General features: G+C 58.2%; 1 protein-coding gene across 3 annotated transcripts in view; it reads right to left on the bottom strand.

Moving 5' to 3' along the window:
• ADCYAP1R1 (ADCYAP receptor type I) overlaps positions 1 to 23658 on the bottom strand; it is a 32612-nt gene that overhangs the window by 3437 nt on the left and 5517 nt on the right. The window contains exons 3-14 of one of the 3 annotated variants that reach the window (XM_079786450.1): positions 21282 to 21389; positions 18792 to 18812; positions 17701 to 17742; positions 16325 to 16437; positions 15601 to 15698; positions 15122 to 15254; positions 14098 to 14251; positions 13656 to 13716; positions 13082 to 13151; positions 10040 to 10131; positions 6928 to 7011; positions 2832 to 2915 (exon numbers count right to left, since the gene is read on the bottom strand). In XM_079786450.1, coding sequence (XP_079642576.1) covers positions 2832 to 2915; positions 6928 to 7011; positions 10040 to 10131; positions 13082 to 13151; positions 13656 to 13716; positions 14098 to 14251; positions 15122 to 15254; positions 15601 to 15698; positions 16325 to 16437; positions 17701 to 17742; positions 18792 to 18812; positions 21282 to 21389 — 1060 coding nt within the window. The remainder of the gene's footprint in view (positions 1 to 2831; positions 2916 to 6927; positions 7012 to 10039; positions 10132 to 13081; positions 13152 to 13655; positions 13717 to 14097; positions 14252 to 15121; positions 15255 to 15600; positions 15699 to 16324; positions 16438 to 17700; positions 17743 to 18791; positions 18813 to 21281; positions 21390 to 23658) is intronic. The other 2 variants (XM_079786451.1, XM_079786452.1) reach the window with 2 other exon arrangements.

Below are 23658 nucleotides of genomic sequence, written 5' to 3' on the forward strand. Positions count from 1 at the left end.
GACGGCGTGATGGGCCCTCAGCAAAGCCCACGCTCTCCTGCTGCAAAGGGAGCTCCCGTGCCTGAAAGGGCTGGGACTAGTCATGGAGTGACAGCGAGGTGCTGAGGGCAGGGAGGTGGGTGGGGAGTGGGGGGAGTGGGCCACAGAAGGAGAGACTTGGGCGGGGTCCTAGGAAGGACCTACTGACCGTGGGCATGAACAATTCCCACTCAAGCAGGAGAAACCTGCCACCCGGAAACTGAGTCAAAGGGAGAGAAAGCTGTCTGCGTGCGGGTGGAGACCTCTTGCCCAGAAGCCAGCAATTCTGGGTTCCTCCGCCTGCCCCTGGCTCCTGGCCCGGTGGGAGGGGCTCTGTTCTGAGGGGTGGGGCACAGAAGCCACGTGAGACATCAAGAGTGTGCACAGTGGTGCCCTTGTGGGCCCTGCTCTGAAAAGGGGGCTCCCAGAGGGTCTCCAAGCATGGGACCCCATCCCCGCCCACCCCAGCATACTGGCTGAGTCAGGGGGGCGAGCGGGAGGCTCAGCCTCCGCGACTCCCTGCAGCCCTGGGTCCCCGTGGGGGGCAGCTGGGCATGGGGGCTGCCATGGGATTTGGGGCAGTGACACCGTGTGTCCCTTCCTCTTCCCCATCCCAGCTTTTCTGGGGCAGAATGTTCTGTGGAGTCTGGGCTCGGGATCGCAGAAGCAAATCCCTGGAGTCAGAGTGAGGCCCTTGGCTTCCCAGTGGGAAGTGAGGGGGGAAGGGAGGGAAGAGAGAGAAGGAGGGAAGGAGAGATGGAGAAAAGGGAAGGTAACCTGGGGAGACCTCCCTGGACCAGGCTCATCCCTGGAAGGACGAAGCCCCTCGAGAGCTGGGCGCCCACCCCTCTCCCCCTGCGGGCGGCCCATTCTGCAAGACCCGGCGTCCTCAGACCAGGGCTGGTGCCAGCAGGACCTGAGCAGGCGCCCACTCTGGGCCCAGGCACGGGGCTGCAGGGTCTACCCCTCCATCGCCTGCTCTCTCCCTCTCAGGCTGAGGCTCCTGAAGGCGGCTGGCACCTCCCTATCCCCACTGAACTCGGGCAGCACGTGCCGGCACAGCGCCCACCCCCAGGGCCTGTCCATGGAGGAACAGATGGCCGCACAGCCAGTCTGAAAGCCTCAGCCCTTACACTGACGATGACCTGGGCACTCGGGTCCTGCTCCTCTGCTGGCACCAGAGCCTGGCACCGAAGACAGCAGGGAGTGTTAGCTAAAGAATGAAAGTTTACACCCAGCTGGCGTGGCTCCGTGGCTGAGCATCCACCTATGAGCCAGACAGGGCACATGCCCGGGTTGCAGGCTCGATCCTGAGTGGGGGGCATGCAGGAGGCAGCCGATCACTAATTCTCTCTCATCATTCATGTTTCTATCTCTCTCCCTCTCCCTTCCTCTCTGAAATCAATAAAAAGATACTTAAAACAAAAAAATGAAAGAAAATTTAAAAAGAAGAGGCAAGTGGCCTGGAAATGCAGACATGTGTTCATCTTGGGGGCCCCTCGGTGACGCTCCCTAAAGGGGCTACTTTACAAGAGCAGCTTAATGGGGGGGGGGGGGGGGCTTCAGGAGGGAAGGTGCCCTGGGAGGTGCCTGTGGTCCCTGTCTTCCTCCCTCCAGCTCTTCTCCCACCAATGGGCCCGTTCCTGGGACTTTTCCCTGCAGTTTGGAAGCGCCCTGGACACCAAAGGGCCACCCTCTCCAGCCTTAGTGGTGGCGGTGGATGGCCAGGGGTCAGTGTGTGAGACACAGTGACCTTTCGGGCATGGGCTCTGGCCCTGCCCAGCCCCTGGCCGGTGTGGCGACTGGTATCGGGGTGCCCGCTGCACAGCCAGGGATACACCTTCCCTCTGGCAGCCCTGAGGCTGCCCGGAACAGGCGGGGACTCTGCGGGGGACCCAGCGCGTGCCAGGGACCCTCTGGCAGATGGGGAAGTGGAGGCAGGTGGGGAGGTCCCTAGGGCCCAGAGTTCTGGGGCCTCTGCCCTTCGGAGCTGGCCAGAGGCCTTGGAATGGGGACACAGGGTGTGAGCCTCGGGACGCCCCTCTGAGGACAGTCACAGAATCACCATCGGATCTGGTTAACCCACAGACAGTGACACAGGCCCTTGGCGTCTGTCCCCTGCCCCTAAGGGGCACCCATGGCAGAGAAATACCAAGAACAGCTTCCCACAGTCAGAGATGCTCATCCGCACTTAGAAGGATGTCCAACGAGGCGGCTGCTCGGGCCAGAGACACCCTAGGGGCCAGGTGACAGGACTCCCCGGGTTCAAGTCCTCACCCTGCCCATTAAGTGACCTGGAGTGAGTCACCTCACTTCTCTATGCCTCAGTTTTCACATCTGTAAAACGGGGATCAACAAGTACCCACCTCATAAGGTTGTGGTGGGAACTCAGAGAGAGTGAACACAGACCGGGCACGGGAATGTGAGTGAGGTTTGCTGCGGTGAGGGTCCCTGTCCCCGGTGGGGGAACCAACCCTATGAACTCAAGCCCTAAGACTAGCAGAAATCCGTGAGCAGTTCCAACGACTCGACCAAGAGAAGTAAGACATTTGGGAAAGACCACACATCAAGGCAGCAGCCAAGCCCCCGCGGCTCCATCCCCACGGCCTCCCTTCCCGTGCCACACGCCCCCCAAGAGTGCAGAGAACTCACAAGACACACAGAGGTCAACATGCAACAGCCAGGGGGGCTCGGGGCCGGGGGCACTGCGCTCTGCTCTCCCCAGCCCAGCGGCAGGACGCGGGCTCCAGGCGGTGGCGGCATGCGCCCACCCCCACCCCTCCAGGACACGGGCCACAGCCACGCACACTTACAGAGTAATGGTGGACAGTTCTGACATCTTGCAAGAGTGCTGCTGAGCCCGCTCTGGCCTGCAGTAGCATTTCTGCACGCAGCTGCTGGTGTGACAAGATCAGCACTGGTGTCAGCCGGGGCACCGGGCAATGGAGAAACCGAGGCGGGACTGAGAGCCACAGAGTCCACGGGGAGGGCGGGAGGGCAGAGGAGCCGAGGGTGTGGACACAGGACCGGGCAGTGACATGGAGAATGAGGAAGCCGAGGGCCAAGACCGGGTCAGCTCAGGACAGGGAAACACACACCCACACGTGTACACGTCTGTGCATGGACATGCACACACACACATGCGCACTCACACTGGGACCACCGACGTGGGGGTGGGGCTCGAAGAGAGCACGTGTTCAGAAGGCGGGGCCTCGGCTGGGCCTCTGAGCCAGAAGCTGTCTCCCGGGGCAGCGCTAGGCTCAGGGCCCGGCCTTGTCCGAGGTCGCCCCGAGAGCTGGGCAACTGGAAACACCATGGATCTCGAGGTGCCCAGCCCTGGCGGACGGAGCCTGGAACCAGACAAACTGTGGGCTCATGACGAAGCCCGGCTCGATGGCCACCGTCTCCCCCTCCTCACCTCTCTTCTTCCACCCGAGCCTTCCTATCTGAGCCCCCAGGCACCTCGGCGCGGGCATACGGGGGCACAGAGGTGGCCTGGACAGAACAGACCGTTAGTCCAGACCCGACCTATCCACCGTGACAGCCACTACCCATCGTGGCTGAGTTTAAATTAAATCAAATCAAAAAGCCACCTCCTCGCAGGCCCTCGCCACACGGCAAGGACTCGACAGCCACATGTGCTAGCGGGTGCCACGCGGTCAGCACAGATCACGGCATCCGCCGCCGCTGAGGGCTCCAGCACATGGCACTGGTCGGGCTCAGCCTCCTGAGAGAAGCCTGATGGGCAGGGGCTGAGGCTGAGCGGCATCTTGGGGGCACTGTTGCTCTGCCTGCAGAAACAAGTCATCTGAAGGGGCACCTACGTGTGGGCCCGGCGTCCAGTCTAGCTGGACATGCCACCGGCGAGGCCGAGCCTCCCTCTGCAGAGGCTCACGTGGCCTGCCCACCTCTTCCAGCCCTTCTCTGCCTGGTGGATACTTGGGATGGCACAAACCCGGACACTTCTTCTTCTCGGGCAAACACGACGTGGGGGGTTAAGGCTGCAATAGACTTGCCCGCTCCACACACCCTCCTCAGGTACCATGTGGCCTGAGCTCCGGGAACCCGTGGCTGCTGATCTGAGGGGCCTGATACAACCACAGAAATGCAGGACGGGGCTCACAGCTTCGTCATTGGCGAGTCCAGCTCTCTGAGAGCAAGTCTGAGGGTCCTTGGCCTGGGGGACATGTCATTCTCCTGAGGCAAACCTTCGAGTCACACATTTCAAAGATGGAACCAGCCGAGGTCCCCCAGCGTCTGTGCCCCAGTGGGGGCGGGGGGGGCGGGTTCTCACTTAATAAACAGCATCTCTCAATTCCCACCGCGCTGTGAGGTGGGCAGAACGGCCCATTTTAGAGATGAGGATGTGGGACACGATGCTCAGCTACCCAGAGCGGGGTCCCCAAACCAGCAGCAGTGGGGAGCCCCGCCTGAGAGCTCCTTAGAAAGCAGAATCCGGGTGCCACCCAGACCACGGCTCCGAACCGGCACTTTCACAAGATCCCCCGGTGGCCCAAGGCCAGTCCCGCACGGGAGACGGTTCCGCCTGTGTCCTCAGTGAATGTCAAACGTCTGCTTCGTATGCACACACACAGACAGGTGGACACACGTGCGCTGCTGTTCTTCTCATCACATACACATGTAAGTGTAATTCTAAAGGCTGGCCAGGTTCCCAGGAATGAAGCCATCCTAGTCTCCACGTGTATTTGCTGCCTCCCCCAGGTTGACAGGGTGGTGACTCTCTCCTAAGGTCAGTGGCCTACGTGTGGCACAGAAACCGGGGTCCAGGAGCCCGAGAGCCCGAACCTCAGATGAGCCTCTGACACACCTGCACGCAGAACTCCAAAGCCTCAGCTGCTCCCCTTTGAGGTCTCTCCTGGCGCTCCCACACGGTCCCCCCTTCCTGGGCCCGAGGCCGGAACTCAGCCCCTGGGAGACGTGTGCCTCTGAGGGGGAGTGGGGTGCGGGGGGCAATGGGGGGATCTGGCACCGGGGAGGGCTCTCAGAAGGATCTAGGGACAAAGGTAAGGGCTCTTTTTCCCAAACACACGCCTCCCTCAAATCCCCAACGACTGTCCACAAGGACCCACGGACAAGAAACACGAGAGGGCGGCAGGAAAGCCAGAGACAGGCATGAGAGACGTCAGATGCCCTGCCGGTCACAGCAACTAGTGAAGGAGGGAAAGGAATTTAACCACGAGGAAGAGAGAAACCCAGGCCGACGGACGCACTCAGTTCTGACTTGGATCCGAGGGAAGATAAGAAACTCAGACAAGGGTGCTGGGTGGGGCTTCTTGGCGAGCAGCGCCAGCCCGTCTCAGAGCGGAGACCCCGTCGCAGGAAGTCAGAGAGCCCGGCTCCCAGGCCCGGTCCTGCCAAGGCTTTGCTGTCCGTCCGCAGGAAGGTCAAAGTCATGTCCAGGTCTGGGCTCTCCCATCTGTAACCAGGGATGCAGCATCGGGTGTCTTGGGCCCCTGTTTGGTCTCAGGCCAGACTCCACGATGCTTCGGTGCCTTCAGAGGGCGGGGCTGCCGGGCTGTAGGCCTAGGCAACACCTGACCGGATGCTAGACGAGACCCCAGCAGGCAGCCCCGTCTGGTCACCCTGATCCTAGTGACCCCTGTGGCATTGGATATGCCCAGCCCTCAGGATGTCGTGGTCTGAACTGAACATTCTCTAGAGCAGGGGTCCTCAAACTTTTTAAACAGGGGGCCAGTTCACTGTCCCTCAGACCGTTGGAGGGCCGGACTATAGTTAAAAAAAAAACACAAAAAAAACTATGAACAGATTCCTATGCACACTGCACATATCTTATTTTGAAGTAAAAAAAACAAAACGGCAAAAACACCCGCATGTGCCATTTTGTTTTTTTAAATTCCCTTTCCCTCCTTCACTAGTAGTTTGAGGACGCCTGCTCTAGAGGGTCCCCCTGATGCTAAGAGGCTGGGAACCCCCAGAACCCAACCCAGTCCCCAGGAAGGCTTTCCACCCCACACTGGTACCCCTACCAGAAGCCCAGCTGGGGGGTGGGACACTTAAGCTCAAGGCTCTGATTGGCCACTGACTCACTGGGTGACCTTCGGTGGGGCCATTTTCCTTCTCTGGGCCTCAGTTTCTCTCTCTGCAAAGTGGGGGTAACCATCCCCTGCTGCCAATCCCTAACAGGAGTTGGGGTGATGGGGTGCTCTGAGACAGAGGAGAGGGTGCTTTAGTAGTGGAAGATGGAGCCCATCAGAACCGGGCGCCTTGGAGGGTGCCTGAGTCCCCGACTGGAAGCGCCCAGCCCGGACAGGCCTGTGTGCAGAGGTAAATGCTGTCCTCCTGACACTGGGTCCATGACGGCCCTGCTGAGCCACCCAGGCCATCACCGTGTCTGTTCTCTGCTCCTTCCTTTTCCCGGGGACCGTGGAGACCCTCTGTGGGGCCCCTGAGGGGGACACAGATGGGGTTTCCCTCCCCCACACCAGACCCAAGAGGCAGCTTCCGATGCCCACCGTGCCGTGGGAAGCCCACCGGGAATGAAGCCCTCCTTCAGGGCCAGGCCTGAGCCGCTCAGCACAATCCTGTCTGCCCTGCAGCCTCCCCCCGCCTTCGGGGCCCCCGCTTCTCACAGAGGTAAACGCTGGTCCCCAGGGAAAGGCAGGCTAACCCTGACCCCGGCGGGCTGAGCCCTAACCCCTGCCCAAGACCAGGGCGAGCCTGAGCACAAGCCGAGCCCTGACCCAGGCCCGCACTCCACGCCCAAGCCCTGACCCCGGATGCTCACTGTACGAGGAGCACCAGGGAGAGAGTGTGGGGGGCTCAGTGCCCCCGCCCAGCCCCCCCGGTCCTTGGGAGGCTGGGCCGAGAGCGCCGTCTTGGTCTACGGAGGACACACCCTTATCAGCTGAGCCGCTGGCACCAACCTACAGGAAAGGGGGTGAATGCTGGTCTGAGGGCACAGGCAGGGGGTCCTCTCGGGCTTTCTTGGGGACTCCCAGGCTTATATTTGTTCTGGAAACAGAGGAAAAAACCAAAAAGCTGTAGGTAGGTCTGAAGGGCTTCTCAGCCCAACACATACTTGGTGGCCCAAGGGGACACGGGCCCCGCCCTCAAACCCGCTCCCACAGGCCTGCCCTTTCCGAGCCCCACCGTCTCCCTGCCCACAGCAGACGCCTGGCAGCTCCATGCCCCCCCCCCCGGCGGGCAGCTTTACACCAGCTGGGACCCGGGGCCTCTTCCTCCAGGAAGCCTTGTTTACACACTTGCTTACCACCCTCTTCTGCCTGGGACGTCCCTGAGGCCGGGAATGGGGGAACAGTGGAGCCTGGGGTGCAGGGCCGGCCTGCCTGCAGCGCAGCTAGGCCTTCACTTTCCCACCGGACTCACTGCCCTTCACCGATAACCAGCTCCCGCGGCCACGGCACGGGGGTGACATGTGCACGCAGACATTTATACGCCCAGCTCGCCAGGGCCCCGGGGTGCTCCTGAGCATTAACGGTGCGTGGACTGAAGTGCAGGTGACTCTCAGCGCTCTGAGTTCTCAGGAGCACCGTCCCTTTAACTCCCCCTCACTTCCACAGCGGGCCTCCTTCACTCAAACCTTCGCTGAATTGAACAGGATCAAGCCGACCCTTGTCCTGCGTGGGTCCTACCCCACCCCCACCCCCCCACGTATCCCCCGGTGTGCAGACCACATCCATCCGAGGGTTTAACCTTTAGGGCTTGAGATGAGCACTTTCTCTGTAAAAAGGATTTGCTGAGATTGTGAGGGGACTTTTTACATGAGAGAAGCAAGCCCTTAGTGGGCTTTTAAAATGTTTGTGCTCACATGTGCAGGCAGACTTCGTTTGGTTGCGCTTCACAGATGGTATTTTTTTTGTGTTTTTTTTTTATAGTTTAAAGGGTTTTTGTTTGTTTGTTTAACATATTTTCATTGATTTCAGTTGAGCAGGTCTATTGGTACCATTTGCTCACTTCGTGTCTGTCACATTTTGGTAATTCTTGCAATATTTCCACTTTGTCGTTATTATAGTATTGGTTGTGGTGATCTGTGGCCGGTGGTCTTTGGTGTGACTATGGCAGTTGTTCTGGAGACCACATGCCAAGCCCATAGAAGACAAACAATGGACAGGTGTCGCGTGTGTTCTGACTGCTCCATTCCCGTCCCTCTCCCTCCCCTCGGGCCCCTGTTCCCCGAGACACAGCGACAGGGACGTGTGCCCTTACTCGGGCTGTGGCTGGGCCTGTGTGTCTCCGCACAGGCAGAGGGCGGGGGCGCGGGGAGAAGCCCAGAGATGGGGTCCCGGGACCTCAGAAGAAGAGACGGACTCTACCAGGACCGAGGCTGCTAGAGCTCAAAGGAGCGATGAGGCTGACTCGGCTACACACTGGCGTCAGGGATCTGAGATTAGTTCGGGGGGAGCCAATCCGCCCTCGAGCAGGAAACGGGGACCAGACACAAGGACACAGATCCGGACAGGGAGGAGGGGAGGAGAGCAGCAGGGCCGCGCTGGCCAGGCCGCGGGACAGGCAGGAATGGCCTCTCTAGGGCACTCGGGGCGTGGCAGAGGACAGGCCTGGGAGACTGAATGACGTGACGGGGGGATAATGTCTTACTACATGACGTACACGTATAAGCAGAGGTTGGTAGGAACTTGCGAAAGTATGAAAAAAATGAAAAAACAGTAAACGAGTCAGAAAACAGGAGGGGGTTCCTTCCCAATGTAATGGAATCACCCTCCATGCGGAGGGAACAAAGCTCACCCGCCAGGCCCTGCGCTGGTCCCCACCCCAGGGGAAGGGCGCCACAGGGGGTGGTGCTTGAGCTGCACCGACAGACAAGGGAAGCCCCGCGGAGTCTGAGGGAAGGACCTAGGATGGCTCTCTGAGCAGTCTCTGCCTCTCCCCCCCACCCTCTCTCTCTCTTCAGAAGAATGGTTGGGAGGGGGAGCCCTCTGCTGCCCCACTTGTCCACTGGGCAGCTATTAACGTTCTGGGGTCTCTGATGAAGGCAGGACAAAGCCCCCCACGGATGCAGTGAGAATACCTCAGCTCCTTCTAACCTGCTCTCCTCTTAAAAAGCCAAGGAAGCAACACCTGTGGCTCATACCCCACCCACGGACAGACCCCAGAGACTGCCCCCAGATTCTCTGTGCCCATCTGGCCCCTCCAGCCACCCGCAGGGGACTGACCTTCCTCCCCAGCATCAGAAGTGTCTCCACGCCCCACACACCTAGCTGGTCACGCTTCTGATCGCCAGGCAAGAAGAGTCAGGAGGCGGTGCTCAGTCTGACTCAGGGTGGGTCGAGGGCTGGGGCTGGGACAGGCTGGGACGGGGTGACAGGGTGGGCCACAGAAAGCAGGGATACGCTGCTGGGGACACGACTGCAGGGACACGTGTAGGGAACAAACCACATGGCAGTGGCAGTGAATGAAGAAAACCCTACACTCAATGGTAAGAGGTCGCCTGAGAACCCCATCAATCCAAAACCTATCAGACGTTCCTTTGCTCCGGGAAGAGGGAGTTCTAGGGGGAGGACCAGACCCCAAAGTAGAGCTGCCCGAGGGGAGAAGAAAAAGTCTCCCTCCTTCCATTACCCAGACCACGTGACCTGCTGTGGGGCTGAAGCAACTTGCACACCAGGGCTGGGCGGGGACCATCAGGCAAGCCAGTGGCGCGCATGAGCGTCCCAAAGAACCAAGATCCCCAAAGGAAATCCAACTTCTGAGCAACCACGACCCTAGCTACCCTCGGGAACCTGGCCATTTCCGTCTGGATTTCCTAGGGTGACATGTCATCGGCCAGTCTCCTCCAATCTCTCTTCCCTTCCATGTCCTCACCAGGTGGATTAGGAGCTGCTGGCCTGGCTGAAGACAGATGGGCAACTAGATTTCAAAGGCACTTTCATCAGAAGGAAATCTTGCAAGAGCCCACGCGAGGCTACCCTGTCCCCCAAACCCAGGCCTGTCCTCCGGTGGCCTGCGTCAGGGCCCCCTCGGCTGGCGGAGGGGACGATGGCATTCACACAGTGGTACTTACAAGTAGATGCTGGACTCATTGCCTCCCATGTCCGGAGACTGGAGTTTCTGCACGAGGATGAAGATGATGCCCACGAAGAGCCCGAAGTTCACCTGAGGAGCAAGGAGAAAGCCGATGGGAACGATGCTGGGCGGAGCCTGTCCACACCCCTGCCTCTGCATTCGCTACTACCCCCGAACAGGGCCCCCCATCCCCATCCAGCCGAGATCCCAGCTAGACTCAGAATTCAGGATGGCGTTCATATGGTTGAGATGACAGAAGAGACAGACACAGAAGAATTCCACAGGAGTACCGAGAAACGGGTAAGGTATCATTAGTGAGCCAGGAAAGTGAGCCATTTCCAGCAGAGAGAGAGAGAGCAGACAGGGTCGGCGTGATGGAATAATTCCAATGCCAGACAGAAAGAGAAGAGGCTGCTGCAGAGGTGAGAGCTGGCCTCTGGGAACGCCAAGTTCACAGTCACTGAATATGGGGGGCCGGAATGGACCACCACACCCATTATCCATTCAAGGCCTGGGAATGGGAACAGCAGCGTTTACCTGCAGGTACAGACCAGGGCAAAAGCTCTCTAATCAAAGTGGGGAGCAGTGTGTATGGTGAGGAAGGAGGGAGGCGAGCAAATAAATAGAAACGAGGCACCGCAGGAGGAGAGCACGGCAACATCCGATGCAGCCAAAGCAGTGCTCCGAGGAAAACGATAGCCCAACACTTACTTACTAAACATGATAAATGCTGAAGATAAAATAATTAAGCATGCAAATCGAAGGCTAGGGAAAGAGTACCACAAATGTAACTTAGACAAGAAAATTAAGCAAGACCAAACTTCATTATTTTTTTTAAAAAAATAGGGAAAAAAAGGTAGACCGGGTCAATAAAAATACATTTCCATGTTAGGTCTTGTTTGTGCATTTTCACAGAGCTGTTGGGATTATAAAGCATGCCATGTGAGGGCAGGGTGCTGTTCCTCAGGTACTCTACCACTCTCATCAGCACCTGGCATTTAGCTCAGTAAACACTGCTAACTGCATAAGTCCATTCAAAGGGGAAAAAAGTAATTAAAACAACAACAACACTAAAAGCTTCCCTCTATATCAATAGTAATCTACTAAAAAATGTAATGAAAGAATAAATCCAGACTGGCTGGATTTATCCTGGAGGTAAATTACAAAGACAACTGAAAAAAACTGTACAAAATGACTCTATGAGAAAGAATGAATAAATGGAGATTTATGTATGTTCTTGGAGAGGAAGACTCGATATTTTAAGAATATCAGTCACAGTCATCCCTCCTTCCTCACCCCGAGCAGATGCTTAAAACCGTGGAGAATACCAAACCCTACATATACTATGTTTTTTTTTTCTATAAAAACATATCTGTGATAAAGTTTAATTTGTAAATTAGGCATAGCAACAATATACTATAATAAATGTCAATGTGGTCTTTTTCTCCCTCAAAATATGATAATCAATCTGATCACTGACCAAGATGGCTGCTTTGACTAACAGGTGTGTAGCCTATGCAGTGAGGATACACTGGACAGAGAGATGGTCCATCCTGGGGTAGGACAGCGTGACACAGCGCGAGATTTCTTCACGCTACTCATAATAGTGTCCAATTTAAAATTTGTGAATTGTGTATTTCTGGAATTTTTCTTTTAAAATTTTTCCAGCCTGGCTAGCGTGGCTCCGTGGTTGAGCGTCGACCTCTATGAGCCAGAAGGTCACGGTTTGATTCCCAGTCAGGGCACATGCCCAGTTGTGGGCTCGATCCCCAGTATAAGGCAGGCAGGAGGCAGCTGATCACTGATTCTCTCTCATCATTGATGTTTCTCTCTCTTTCTCTCTGTCTCTCCCTTCCTCTCTGAAATCAATAAAAATATATTTTCAAAAAAATTGGTTTCCATACCACAGTTGACTGTAGGGAGCTAAAAACTTAGAAAGCAAAACGGTGGATAGCTGGGGGAAGGGTGGGACTACACTTTCCAAATTAGTTTATAAATTCAGTTTAATTCCTATAAAAATTGCAATTAGACTATTTTCTTGCAACTGGCCAAAGGATTTGAAATCACTTGAAAAAGAAAATATACAAGAAGATTTTGAAGGAAAAAAAAAGAATAAAGAAGGGAAAATTAGCATACCAGATATGAAAACATGCTACAGTGTTATAGTAACTAGCCCAGTGGGGTACTGACCATGGAAGAAGCTAGTAGATTAGTAACATCAAACTGAAAATCTGGAACCAAATAAAATACAGTGAGTGCTTAAGATGCAGTGACATTTCAACATAATGGAGAAAGGATAATCTATTCAATAGAAATAATTGAGAGACTGGAACATCTATCCACTAGGGAAAAAAAATAAAATTAGATAAATTTAGGTATCATTTCAGATCAAGGAAATAAAATTTCAGCCGGACTAAAGCATGTAATAACCCAATCGACAAAAATGTGACAAAACAATTAAGAAGCATATCTTTCTGTCATAGGTCTGGAAAGTCCTCCTTAAGCAAGAAAAAAGGCTCGGAATGTGGAAACTGGAAGCCTGCGGGTTTGACCGCATAAGAGTTACGGCGTCTTGGAAATACACTTACAACATGTGTACCGAATGTAGGGTTATTATCCTTCAAACAATAAGACAGACAACAACGGGCTAGAAAAATAAGCATGAAAAAAGATAAATAAAAAGGTAATAACCAGAATAAAAACAAATTGTCAACAAATATCTGGGGAAATGCCCTGAGACACTAGCAACATGGAAAAATGCACATTAAAGCATCGAGCAACCATTACCCCCCCCAAAAAAAAGACTGTCCACAATTATGCACAGAACTCTCTCTAGTCGTGTCTTTTGTGATGAGGGGAAATGGGAGCACATAAATGGCCAATACGCTCAGGATAGCTAGAGCACATGTACATCCATGCTGCAGAATACAATGCAGCCATGAGAAGGGAGGAGGCTGGTTTAGGTTTCCTCTCCCGTCTCGTGCCTTTATGCCCAAGCCGCCGCCACCTCTTCCCTGCTCCTTGTCCCAAGGGCACTCACCATTATGGAACCAACCACGGGGCCTTTGATCACCCACCACAGAGGAGTGCTGTCATTCATATCCCAGCAGCTAAAAGACAGAGAGAGCGAGGGGAGGTTATGCTCAGGGACAGGGCCCCTGCAGGACCATGTCTCTGGCCCTGGCTGGTGCTTCCCCTGCAGCTCCCCGAGGAGGGGCGGCTGGAAGGAGAGGTCTCGGGTGCCGCGGGCCTTCCCTCAGCAGGGATTGCAGCCCAAGAGTCAGGGTCACCACAGGGCTTCTGGGCAAAGGCCACCTTCCCCCTTCACACCTAGGACTCTTGGGGGAAGGAGGGGAGCTTGCCCTTCTCTCTTCCTCCCCTCCCTGAAAGGAAACAGATGCTCAGCTCTGGCCCAGGAGCAGAGCGGGACTCTGAGCCATGCTCCTTCCCACTGCCTTCTGGCTGAGGTGTGGCCGAGTGGACCCACCTGTGGGCGGTGCAGGGCGCAGTGGGTGCCCAGCCTGGTATCGCTTGTCTGGGGCCGGTAAAGCGGGGTCAGGGCCCCATGGAGAACCCACACAGAAAGCCAGCCCAGCTCTCGGGCACGCACTCACCCTGTGTTGTCAAAGTAGAGCCTCAGCGCAGCCCACACCGACACACAGATGGTTGGGGACCCTGCGAGAGCAACACGAGGAGCCCCGTAATAACAGGAACGCCAACAGGCCCAGTTTCCCCCCTCAGACTTGGGGCTCCCTGTGGCTATCATCCCCACTCAGACATGGGGTTCTGACCCACAGGCACGGCTCCCTCTCAGACCTGGAGCTTTGGGGACCCTAACTGTCCCTTATACCCAGAGGCCCAGGTCTCCCCCAGACCATGGGCTAGCTCGCCTTACAGAGGATGTCCGCTCAGAAGGTGGGCTTTCTGGGGGCAGGAAGAGCAAGAAGGGGTGCAAGCCGCAGGTGTGTGGCATCGAGGCAAGGGGGGAGGAGACAGGGAAGTTCCTCCTCTGGTCTGACCCTCCCCCACGGGGCCCCGAGGCCACAGCAGACCTACCCCAGCCAACCATGGTGTACCAGTAGAAGTATCTCCTCTCGGGGAAGAAGGTCTCCACCAGCAGGGTGAAGAGGTACAGGCCCTCGATGAACAGCCAGAAGTAGTTGGACACGACGCAGTAGTGAAAGAAAACCATTATGGCCTTGCACTCCACCTGCCGAGAGCAGGGGGCGGGGGCGGAGAGAGAGGGTGACGTGAGCCCCCATCCCCTGCCCCGCCGAGCCCTGAGATCCAGCCCCGGGAGCAGGGAGAATCCCGAGGGCCCTTCAGTTCTGGCCTGCTCAGGCTCACACCCCATGGGTCGGAAACACTCAACACGCCTGGCTTCGAAGAGTTTAAAGTTGCAGCAGCCCATGATTCGGAGTCGAAGCTACCCGCCGAGTCAACACTGCCCATTTCGGCAAAGGATGGCGCAGTGCTGAGCATGGAGCCCTCCCCCTCCCCCCAGGCTCATTCTCCGCATCTTCCTGCCCCTTCCCAAGCCCCACAGGCTAGGTGAGTAGGCAGGTCCCTGCGGGAGGCCCCTTGTTCAAATGAGGGCTTTAGACATCACAGGGCTAGAGGAGGTACCCCTGGCCCCCCAGAAATCTCACAGAGGCCTGCTCTAAGTGTGCCTCCCAGGCCAAGGCCCTGGGCTCTAGGCAGATTTTGCCATCCTACCCCATCCAAACCCATCTTTTCTGCTGACCTGTGGTCTGAGGTCGGGGGAGGTGGTCTAGGAAGATGCCGGCCCACAGCCCTTGGGCTCCGTCCTGGGCGGTCGGTAACCAGCTGAGGCAAGCCCTCTGTGAGCCTGTGCGCATCCTAGCCAAGTGGGACCCGGCCTTTCCACCTGACCTCCGACTGCTCTGCCGAGTGCACGCAGGTGCCGAGGGCCAGGCTATGGCCTCAGGCAGGGGCGTCCCTGGCTACCCGTGGCCTGGTGATCGCTCCTGGATCTCTCTGCCCACTGGGACTGTGTGTTAACCTGCGGGAAAGCCCCGGACCTCGGCCTTCCTGGGGATGTCCCTGGCCGGGCACTCACGGTGGAGATGAAGCAGTGGTTGTTGTCCTGCTCCTCGTACAGGATCCAGTCCTTGATGAAGACCGAGATGGCCCTCAGCATGAAGGACGCGAACAGGTTCATGTGGATGAAGTTGCGGGTGCAGTGCAGCTTCCTGCCCAGCGAGGGAGAGGCCTTGAGGCGGGAACCCACAGCACGGCGGCGCACTCGGGGATGCTATGGGCCCCCACCCTGACCAGCCCCTCCTTCCTGCTCTCTAAGTTGCAGGCCCCGAGAACCCAGCCCATGACCCCTCTATGTAGACCAGGAAGGCACAAGCGAGGCAAGTAGGTCTCCTCCTTGGACAGGCCAGTTGCCCTCTCTGGGGTCATGTTTCCCATCCCTCATCCTGGAGTGGGGGAGGCCCCTGCCCACCAGCTCCAGAGCTGACGTCCAGGGGGCGTGGCGAGGGCTCTGAACTGGGGTGGGCACGCTCACTGGATCACTGCTGGAGAGCTTACCGGAAGCGACACAAGATGACCATGGCAGTGGTGAGGGAGACGAGGGACGTGCTGTAGCCAACTGTGTAGAGGGCCTTCACCGACATGTAGTAGTAACTCTGGGGCAGGGCACAGGATGGGTGGGGTTCCATGTGGTGTCTGCCGGCCCCCAGCCCAGTCTCCCACCTCTGGGCCCGCCGCCCAGCCCCTCCTTCCTCCCTCCTCTGGCTGATCTCACCTCCTCCCCACTCAGTGCCTCCACCTCTGAGACCTCCCCAAGCCCCCATCCCCCACTGAGTGGCTTCCGCCCCGCTGTAGTGTGTCTGCTCTCGTCAGATGCTCCATAAATGCTTGTGGAGCGCAGGAGCTCTGAGCAATCCAGTCACCCCTTAGCCTGGAAAAGGGTCCAGGAGGCCCCCTGCCTGGCCCAGCAATGGCCCTGCTGCTGCTGGGCCACAGGAAGGCTGGGTGTCCCAGAGGAGTAGCCGGGGAGGTGGGGGCACGTGGTAAGCGCCGCAGGAGCTCAGGCAGCAAACCGGCTGCTTCTCCATCCAGAATGAGTGAATGAGAGTCCTACCCTCCGTGCACCCGGACACGGTGGGTGCTCATGCATGCTGCCTGGGGACCGGAGATGCCTATCATCCCACCAGGAGTCACAGCCTCTGCTGGGAACACCCTTCCACCGCCTCCTCAACCCCACTCCCACTCACTGCCTCTGGGTGGGGGGGGGGGGGCAGACACTCACCTGGTCCCCAGACTCAGATTCATTATATTCATCAAACCCACAAGCTTCTAAATAGTGAGGGAAGGGCTCCGACCAGCCGTCCTTCGTGCAGTTCCGGCTCACCACCCTCATGCCTGCGGTGGAAGAACGCAGGCACAGAGATCATCTAAGAGGCCTTGAATCCTTATTCGAAAGTTACTCCACACGGAGGGATTCCTGGGAAGCATGGCACTAGGTTCCTGAAATCCTCCACTGTCTAAGTGGGGGCAGGGGGTGGGGGAATAGTGACTGTTGATGACCTCAAGCTGGGCCTTTACAAAGGGCGTGGGGATCGGGGAAGGTGCAAGCTGCTCTCTTAACAAGGGGAGAGGGGACTGGCCTCCACGGTGCCTGGGATTCTGAGCCCTGTGACCCAGGGCAGGAGGGCATCCAGGCACAGGGAGAGAATCGCTTCCGCTCACAACTTCAAGACAACTGCTCCTGCTCCAGCACACCCAGCTCAGCAGCTACTGGCGGGCTCCTCCCAAGCCCCCGTGACCCCCTCTTCAGAGAGTCCACGTGTCCCTGGGACCATGGCCTTGGCCACATTCCTCCCCTGCCTGGGCCTCATCGCCTCTCCGCTTTGCCCACATCAGGGTGGTGGGAAGAAGAAAGGGAAGTTGCTTCAAAAAACCAATTTTTTAGAAAGTGTCCTGGAGGTATACGCTCTTTCCTTCCTCTTATTCTCCTTCTTTACGTTTCCTTTGAATAACACAGCGTGGGCCCAGAACAGCATAAGCCTCTCCGTTCCGAACTCTGCCATGAACTGGCCACTCTGTTGTACTGCCCTCCAGACGGTCAGCACCGCAGTGACTCCCCATGACTGCACCCGGCTCTGCCCCCCAGCGATTCCACGGAGCACGGGACCTCAGGGCCCAGCTTCCCCAAGTGGGCGCCTCCCCAGACCAGCCCACCAGCACCACCTGGGAGACTGCCTGGACATGTACCTTCTCAGGCCCCACCCCCGGCCTACGGGATTAGTGACTGGGCGGGGGCCCAGGAATCTGGGTTTTCACAAGCCCACTGGGGGTCGTGGCCACCGTGCAAATGTGAGAACCACCACTCTACACAGGGGAGTTCCAAGCTGTCAGGGGCCACCTAATCCAGAAGGTTTTTATTTGGAGTCCACGATGGGGCTTCAAGAGATCTGTGTTCCCCTAAAATCGTATGCACGGTGTTCTGCCTGGCACTTGAGGACAAATGTCCACGGAGATCCACCGCTTATCAGAGAAGGAAAAGGAACTGCCAGAGGCCACACAGCCACAGAGAGGCAGAGCCAGGCCTGCTCGAGGGGTCCCCCTGCTCACACGTCAGCAGATGCCCCACCTCTAGCCAGCAGGTGGTTGATCCCAACGTACCTGAGAAGTCCAAGGAGTTAATGTCTTCAAAACCAAACTCTCCTGCAAAACACAGACATGGGCATGAGTCAGAACACCCGGCCACCAGCTTGCCAGGGCTGCCCACTGCTGGCCCTCCACGCGGGAAGGCCAAGCTCCCCTGGTCTGGAGGACGAGGGGTGGGGTCTCAGCCAGGAGGCAGCCTAGCACTGCACCCACACCTCCCTGACACACTGAGCATCCTATCGGCAATCCCATTTGCTTTGTGTTTCTGCAATCTACTGATGCCGATGACTCAGTCCTCCTCCCTGGACCACAGGAAGTGGAAATGGGACATTGTCATTGGTGAGAGGGCCTCCCCCGGAGTGGGAGAGGAAGGAAAGGGGATGATTGGGCCTTTTCAAGGACAAGGCAAGGAACAGCCACCCACGTCCTGGGCCTGAGGTTTCCTCTTCGGTGCCCACCCCTCCAAACCACTCTCCTCAAAGGGAACCCAGAACTTCAAAGACTTGATCCTCAGACCTTTTTCTCTTTCCCGACTCTTTCTTCCCACCCCCACCCATGCTGACTCCCCTACGAGCAATGCATCTCCATTTCCCCTCTACGTCCCCAAATCCTGTCCCCAAGGTCCAGCTGACATGCCATCTCCTCCAGGACGTCTTCCTGGACCTTTACATTGCTCTGCCCGCATGCGGCATCCTTAGGTCTCTTTTGTTCTAGAGCTTGCTGGGCATTCCAACTCTGCAGCCACTTGGGGATGTCAGTATCTGTGTGGGCGCACGCATACACTCAGGCCTGCACATATGTGTGTGGCGGGCTTGTTAACCCCTCCATGAGTGAGTCTCGTCCTCCCACACAAGTCCATGAGCACCCTGAGGCCAAGGGCTGCATCTTCCATCTTCCTGTGTCCCCCCACCCCACCTCGAGGATGGCCAAGGTGTAAAGGGGGAGGGGGAGAGAACCTGGTCCCTGATAAGCCTCTCATGCCACCCCCACCCATTCCCAGCATTCAGAGCTGGGCTCCAGCTGGATGGACAGATGGACAGTTTATCAAGCTGGGTGGGCAGATGGACAGATGAGCAGCAGTCTGTCCTCTCCAGGGTTCCTCTTACCGATGGTTTCTGTCTCCCAGACTGAAACAGAGAAAGGGAGAGAACGCAGAGGTGAGCGAGGGCTGAAGTGGGGTCTGCTCTCTCTGAGCCCCAATTCCTCCCCCTCCTTCTTCCCCACCTCACCCACAAACGCTGGAGCGAGGGTCTGCTGGGGCCCAGAGCCATGAGGACTACAAGTTGGGGGCCGGCCAGACACTGGAGACATCCACCTCTCCCTCGGGAACAGGACACAGAGAAATGCGCAGAGGCGTCTGAGAGCGCAGCGTTCGCCTGTCGCTCCACAGCCTGCAACGCAGCAGCCACCCCATGAACGCCAGGGGCGGCCCTGGGAACCCAGAGCTGACATGAGAAATGCCATTCTCAACTTTCCAGGAAGTCGCTGGCTGCAAGTCTCACTAATTCAGCTGTGCGAATGGAGGTGCTAAAAGGCCTGCCTTAATGAGCTCTTAAGAGTCAGGTGTAAATTACACACTCCTTGTGCAACTGCCAGAGGGAGGGAGGGGTGGCGCCCGAAGGGAAGTTTATCTCAAGAAGATCTTATTTATGCCGCCGATCCACGTTGCCTTATTTTTATTGTTGGAAAGAAGCAGTCTTGCCATGGTGCCTGACCCAGAGAAGATGTTCGGTAAACTTGAAGCGGATGAATGAAGGACAGGAGTCCGTGAGCGGAGGGTGTGACTAACCTGGCTTCTAGAGGAAGGAATTAGAGATCGGGCTGCATCGCGGGGCTGCCACATGCCACTCACACTGCACTCCCTCCTCTGCTCCTCTTCCAAAACTCACCCCCTGTCCTGTTCTAGACAGCACGTGGTCACGCCCAGTCCCGAGGTGCCAGGATGGGAGAGTTTGTCTGCCACCCTCCTTCTGGGCTGGCAGGAGGTCTGGAGGTGGGGGGTGTGGCTAACAGGCCCCAGGAGGAGAAGCCGGGGAAGGGAGAGGCGAGGTGGGGGGTACGGCAGCTACACCCTGCCTTCTCTGGTCTTCGGATGGAACCCTGAGACACAGGCCTGGCACCCCAACAGGCTGCCACCGTCCCCCGCAGGCACCTGCCATCCAGGCAGAGTCAAGGTTGGCAGGATTCCAGGAAAATCAGACTTTGCCTCTCTCTCGGGCAGGACAGGGGACGGGCGGGCAGGACTCTGTAGTGGACGGGGGTCTGGGAACTCTACTTCCAGGACATCGACCGAAGCCTCGGGTGAAGGAGGAAGCGAGGCCCAGGCCGCAAGTGACCTGTGCGTGACCACACCCGTGACTCAGACCCTCCTTCCAGGGCCCAGCGGTCAGCACCGGCCGGCACCGTTCTCAGAAAGCCACCTGCCTGGAGCCCCGCCCCCAACAGTGCCCTCAGCTCACCCTGGACACCCACAGGCTCCTGGCTCTAGGCTCTTCCCGGGGTCTCAGTGATCTGGCCAGACACCAACCTTCTTTGGGAGCCCACAAGGCCTCAAGGGAAGGCGGAAACAATCACACCCAAAGGAGAGATGCGGTGTCAGACCGCTCCCCACAGAGATGTGGTCACCACGGCCTGGGGCCTGCAGAGAGCCCGCTGCCTCGTCCCCGCCCCGCCGCCCTGTATCCTGAGTCACAGGGCCCATCCCTGCCCACCCCAAGGTCTCCCACATCGGCTGGGGTCCCTGAGTAGCTCCAGGGCGCTGCAGTAGCCCCCCCCCACACACACACACACCTGAACAGACACGTCGCAGGCTGAGCTCCTTACGACACTGCACCCACCCAGCCTCTCCTCGCAGGGAGGGAGCCATCAGACACCCAGGCCGGCATCTGCAAGTCGCCCGGCGCCCGTGTGCCCAGTGTCCTCCCACAGGCATCCCCGCTCCTCCTCTCCTGAGCCTGCATCGCTGCCCGCGGTCAGCGAGGACCACGAACACACTCTGCTTAATGCGCACGAGTGCGCCTGCCCGACGGTGAGGGCCGGGCCCTGTGCCTGGATCTGAGTAGTGTGTGCATGTGGACGCGGGCGAGTGTGGACGTGAGGGAGCGTCCTGTGTCCACTGCCTGAGGGTGTCTCCCTGTGTGTCTCTCCGGGCCTCTCCGTGTCTCCAGGTGAGTGATGGTGGCAATAACATCAGTTAACAATTACCACTGAGTATTAAAACGTGCCTAGTCCTGCCCCAAGTGACTCCCCCATGTACCACTCGAGTCCCCAGTGACCCACCACATTCCTGTTGGACAGACTAGGGGACAGAGGGGTGAGGGCCTCGCCCAAGGTCCGCGGCAGGGTGAGTGATGGAGGCCGTGTGTGAGCCCAGCTGTGCCCACCCACGATGACAGACCCCCACTGGGACCGGGCAGCCACGCCTGAGGGAAGCCTGTGTGTCCCCGTGTGTAGGGGGCGTGTGGTTCCATCCCCGCGCCCCTGGGAACAGCTATCAGCCTGTAGGGCAGCGGTGCTTGGATCCCAGGGAGGTCTGGGGCCCACGCGGGGAGCGGGCGGGGCTGAGCGTGGCCGGAAGAGGCCCTGGCGAAACCCACCTTGGTCTGGATCGAAGATCTGGAAGAACTTGGGGCAGCTGACCAGCACTATCTCACCCACGTGAGCGGGCTTCCAGCACGTGATGTTGTCCCACATCCCGGGGCAGCCTGTGGGGAAGAGAGCCGTGAGGCAGGCCCTGGCCGCGAGCACCTCAGTGGGTGGGTCCCCTCAGTTCCCTGGACGGCCCCTAGGCCCAGCTTCATGGGCGTGGGGGAGGCGATGGATGGGAGTCCACCAGGAACCGACGGGGAGGAGGGCACCCTGTGGACTTTGTTTACTCGGGGGGTGGAGGTGCCCGTAATGACCATGACCGATCAGGACAGAGAGATGGAGGAGGAGGAGGGGGAAGTGACAGCAGAGCATGGAGTGTCGGGAGAGGGTCTGCATGCTGCAGACGGGTCTATACACACGGGTGCAGAGAGGGCCATTCTGACAGGTAAGGTACAGCCAGTGGAACTGACCCCCCCTCCCACCTCTCACCCCCCACCCCCACCCCCAGGGCTGCTGGGAGGAGTAATGAGTTCACACAGCAAAGCTCCCAGCGGAGCGCCAAGCTCACTCCGTGCACGCCCCCTACTGTTACCATCAATAACTTCACGTCAATTAGGTGTCCCTGGGAATCATTCCCTGGAGAGAGGCCTGGGCAGGGACTCAGACCCGAGGCCTGCAAGGGGCGAGGGCCAGCGGAGGGCCGCCAACAGGTCCCGGAGGAAGCCTGGGCAGAGAGGGGCCTGGCCGGCCTCGTGAGCTCTGTTGGGTGCTGTGTGGACCAGAAGTGGTCTGTCTCTCAGAACTGAGACCTGGCTATTTTGGAATTCATCCCCCATCACAGTAACCTATAGCATCCTGCTCCCGGACTAACCCAGTCTGGGAGCTGGAAACATCATAGAGGGCCCTGGCTGGTGTGGCTCAGTTGGTTGAGCATTGTCTCAGGCACCAGAGGGTCGCCAGTTCCGATTCCCAGTCAGGGCATATGCCCGGGTTGTGGGGTTTCTGGCTCAGTCCCTGGTATGGAACATGCAGGAGGCAGCTGACCGATGTTTCACTCTCAGTAGATGTTTCTCTCTCTCTCCCTTCCTCTCTCTCTAAAATCAATAAAGCATGTATTTTTTAAAAAGAAAAGAAGAAAGTAAGTTCTGATGACCACAAACCAAGAAGGCAAGGTCACTGGGGGCCACAGGAGAGGAACCGTGTCCCAGGTCTCACAGCAGCAGGCCAGCCACTGATGGTTCCCACCGCCCACCCAGCAGGGCTCCAGCCGCACACGCCTGGCTGTGACATCGGTACTTGAAAGGGGGCCCAGCAGCTCAGCGTGGGCTGTGGGGCCCCTGCTGACCGGGAACATCACGGAGCATGGTCACGTCCAGCCCATGTCCCAGGTGCCCGTTAACAGATGTTCCCTTATCGTGGAACAGCGGGCCCTGGCACAGCCAGCTGCCACTGCCAGCTGACGCTCCTGAGGCCCCGGGGCACTTCAGATGGAGGTGAGCAGTCACAAGGATGGCGGGACGACGGGACGGAGGGACGGCGAGGGGTGCAGGGCTCCGGTGAGGATGGCACAAAGAAGAGGGGGCTCGCAGGGTGGGGTCCCAGGCCTGGAGGCAGGGCAGCGATTCATTCTCTTAGCTATTTTCTGAGCTCCTGCCATGTGCCAGGGCCCATGGGCCAGGGCTACAGAGGTGGAGAAGACATTTGGGAAGTTTGCATTTGAGGGCCGAGTGGGAGAGGGCAGGGTGTCCCTCAGCCTGCACGTCGGCCACGAGACTGGAGTTGTGTCTACTGCAGCCCAGGGCTCACTGCGTGACTCTGGTAAGTCTCTACCCCTCCACCCTGACTCAGTTTCCCTGTGTGCACACTGAGGGCTGGGCGTCTCTGAGGGTACTCCCGACGTGGAGCAACGAGAGCGCCAATGAGGAACAGAGATTTCACTAGCGATCTGCCAATGCCCAGAAGCCGGGGCGCCTCTCTGGCCCCTCCGCCAGGACAAGTGTCTCCCAAGGCACATCCGCCCAGACTCCCAATAGGCCGTGAGATGACGGTGTGGAGTGCGGAGGGGGCGTGGAGAGGAGGGAGAACAGGGGGTGTCAGCACAGGGATGCTATAGTATGTGGGGCCGTGGACCTGGCTGATATGTCTCAGGAGAAGGCACAGATTTGAGAAGAAGAGGAGAGAAGAGGGCCTGGCCCCAACAAAACAAGGGATGCCCACAGCAAAAGGGCAGCTGGCGGGGAGGACTGGGGAGGGGAGGCCAGAGGCAGGAGGAAAACAGGGGAGGGGAGTGACAGCTGCCAGGAACGCGCTTCCAGGCGGCGATGGTCCAGTGCATCAGCCACTGCTGAGAGGCTGGGAACGTTCCCTCCTCTCCTCGCCCCTGCA

Source organism: Cnephaeus nilssonii, assembly GCF_951640355.1.
Source record: "Cnephaeus nilssonii genome assembly, chromosome: 12".
In the NCBI taxonomy this organism is placed as follows: domain Eukaryota; kingdom Metazoa; phylum Chordata; class Mammalia; order Chiroptera; family Vespertilionidae; genus Cnephaeus; species Cnephaeus nilssonii.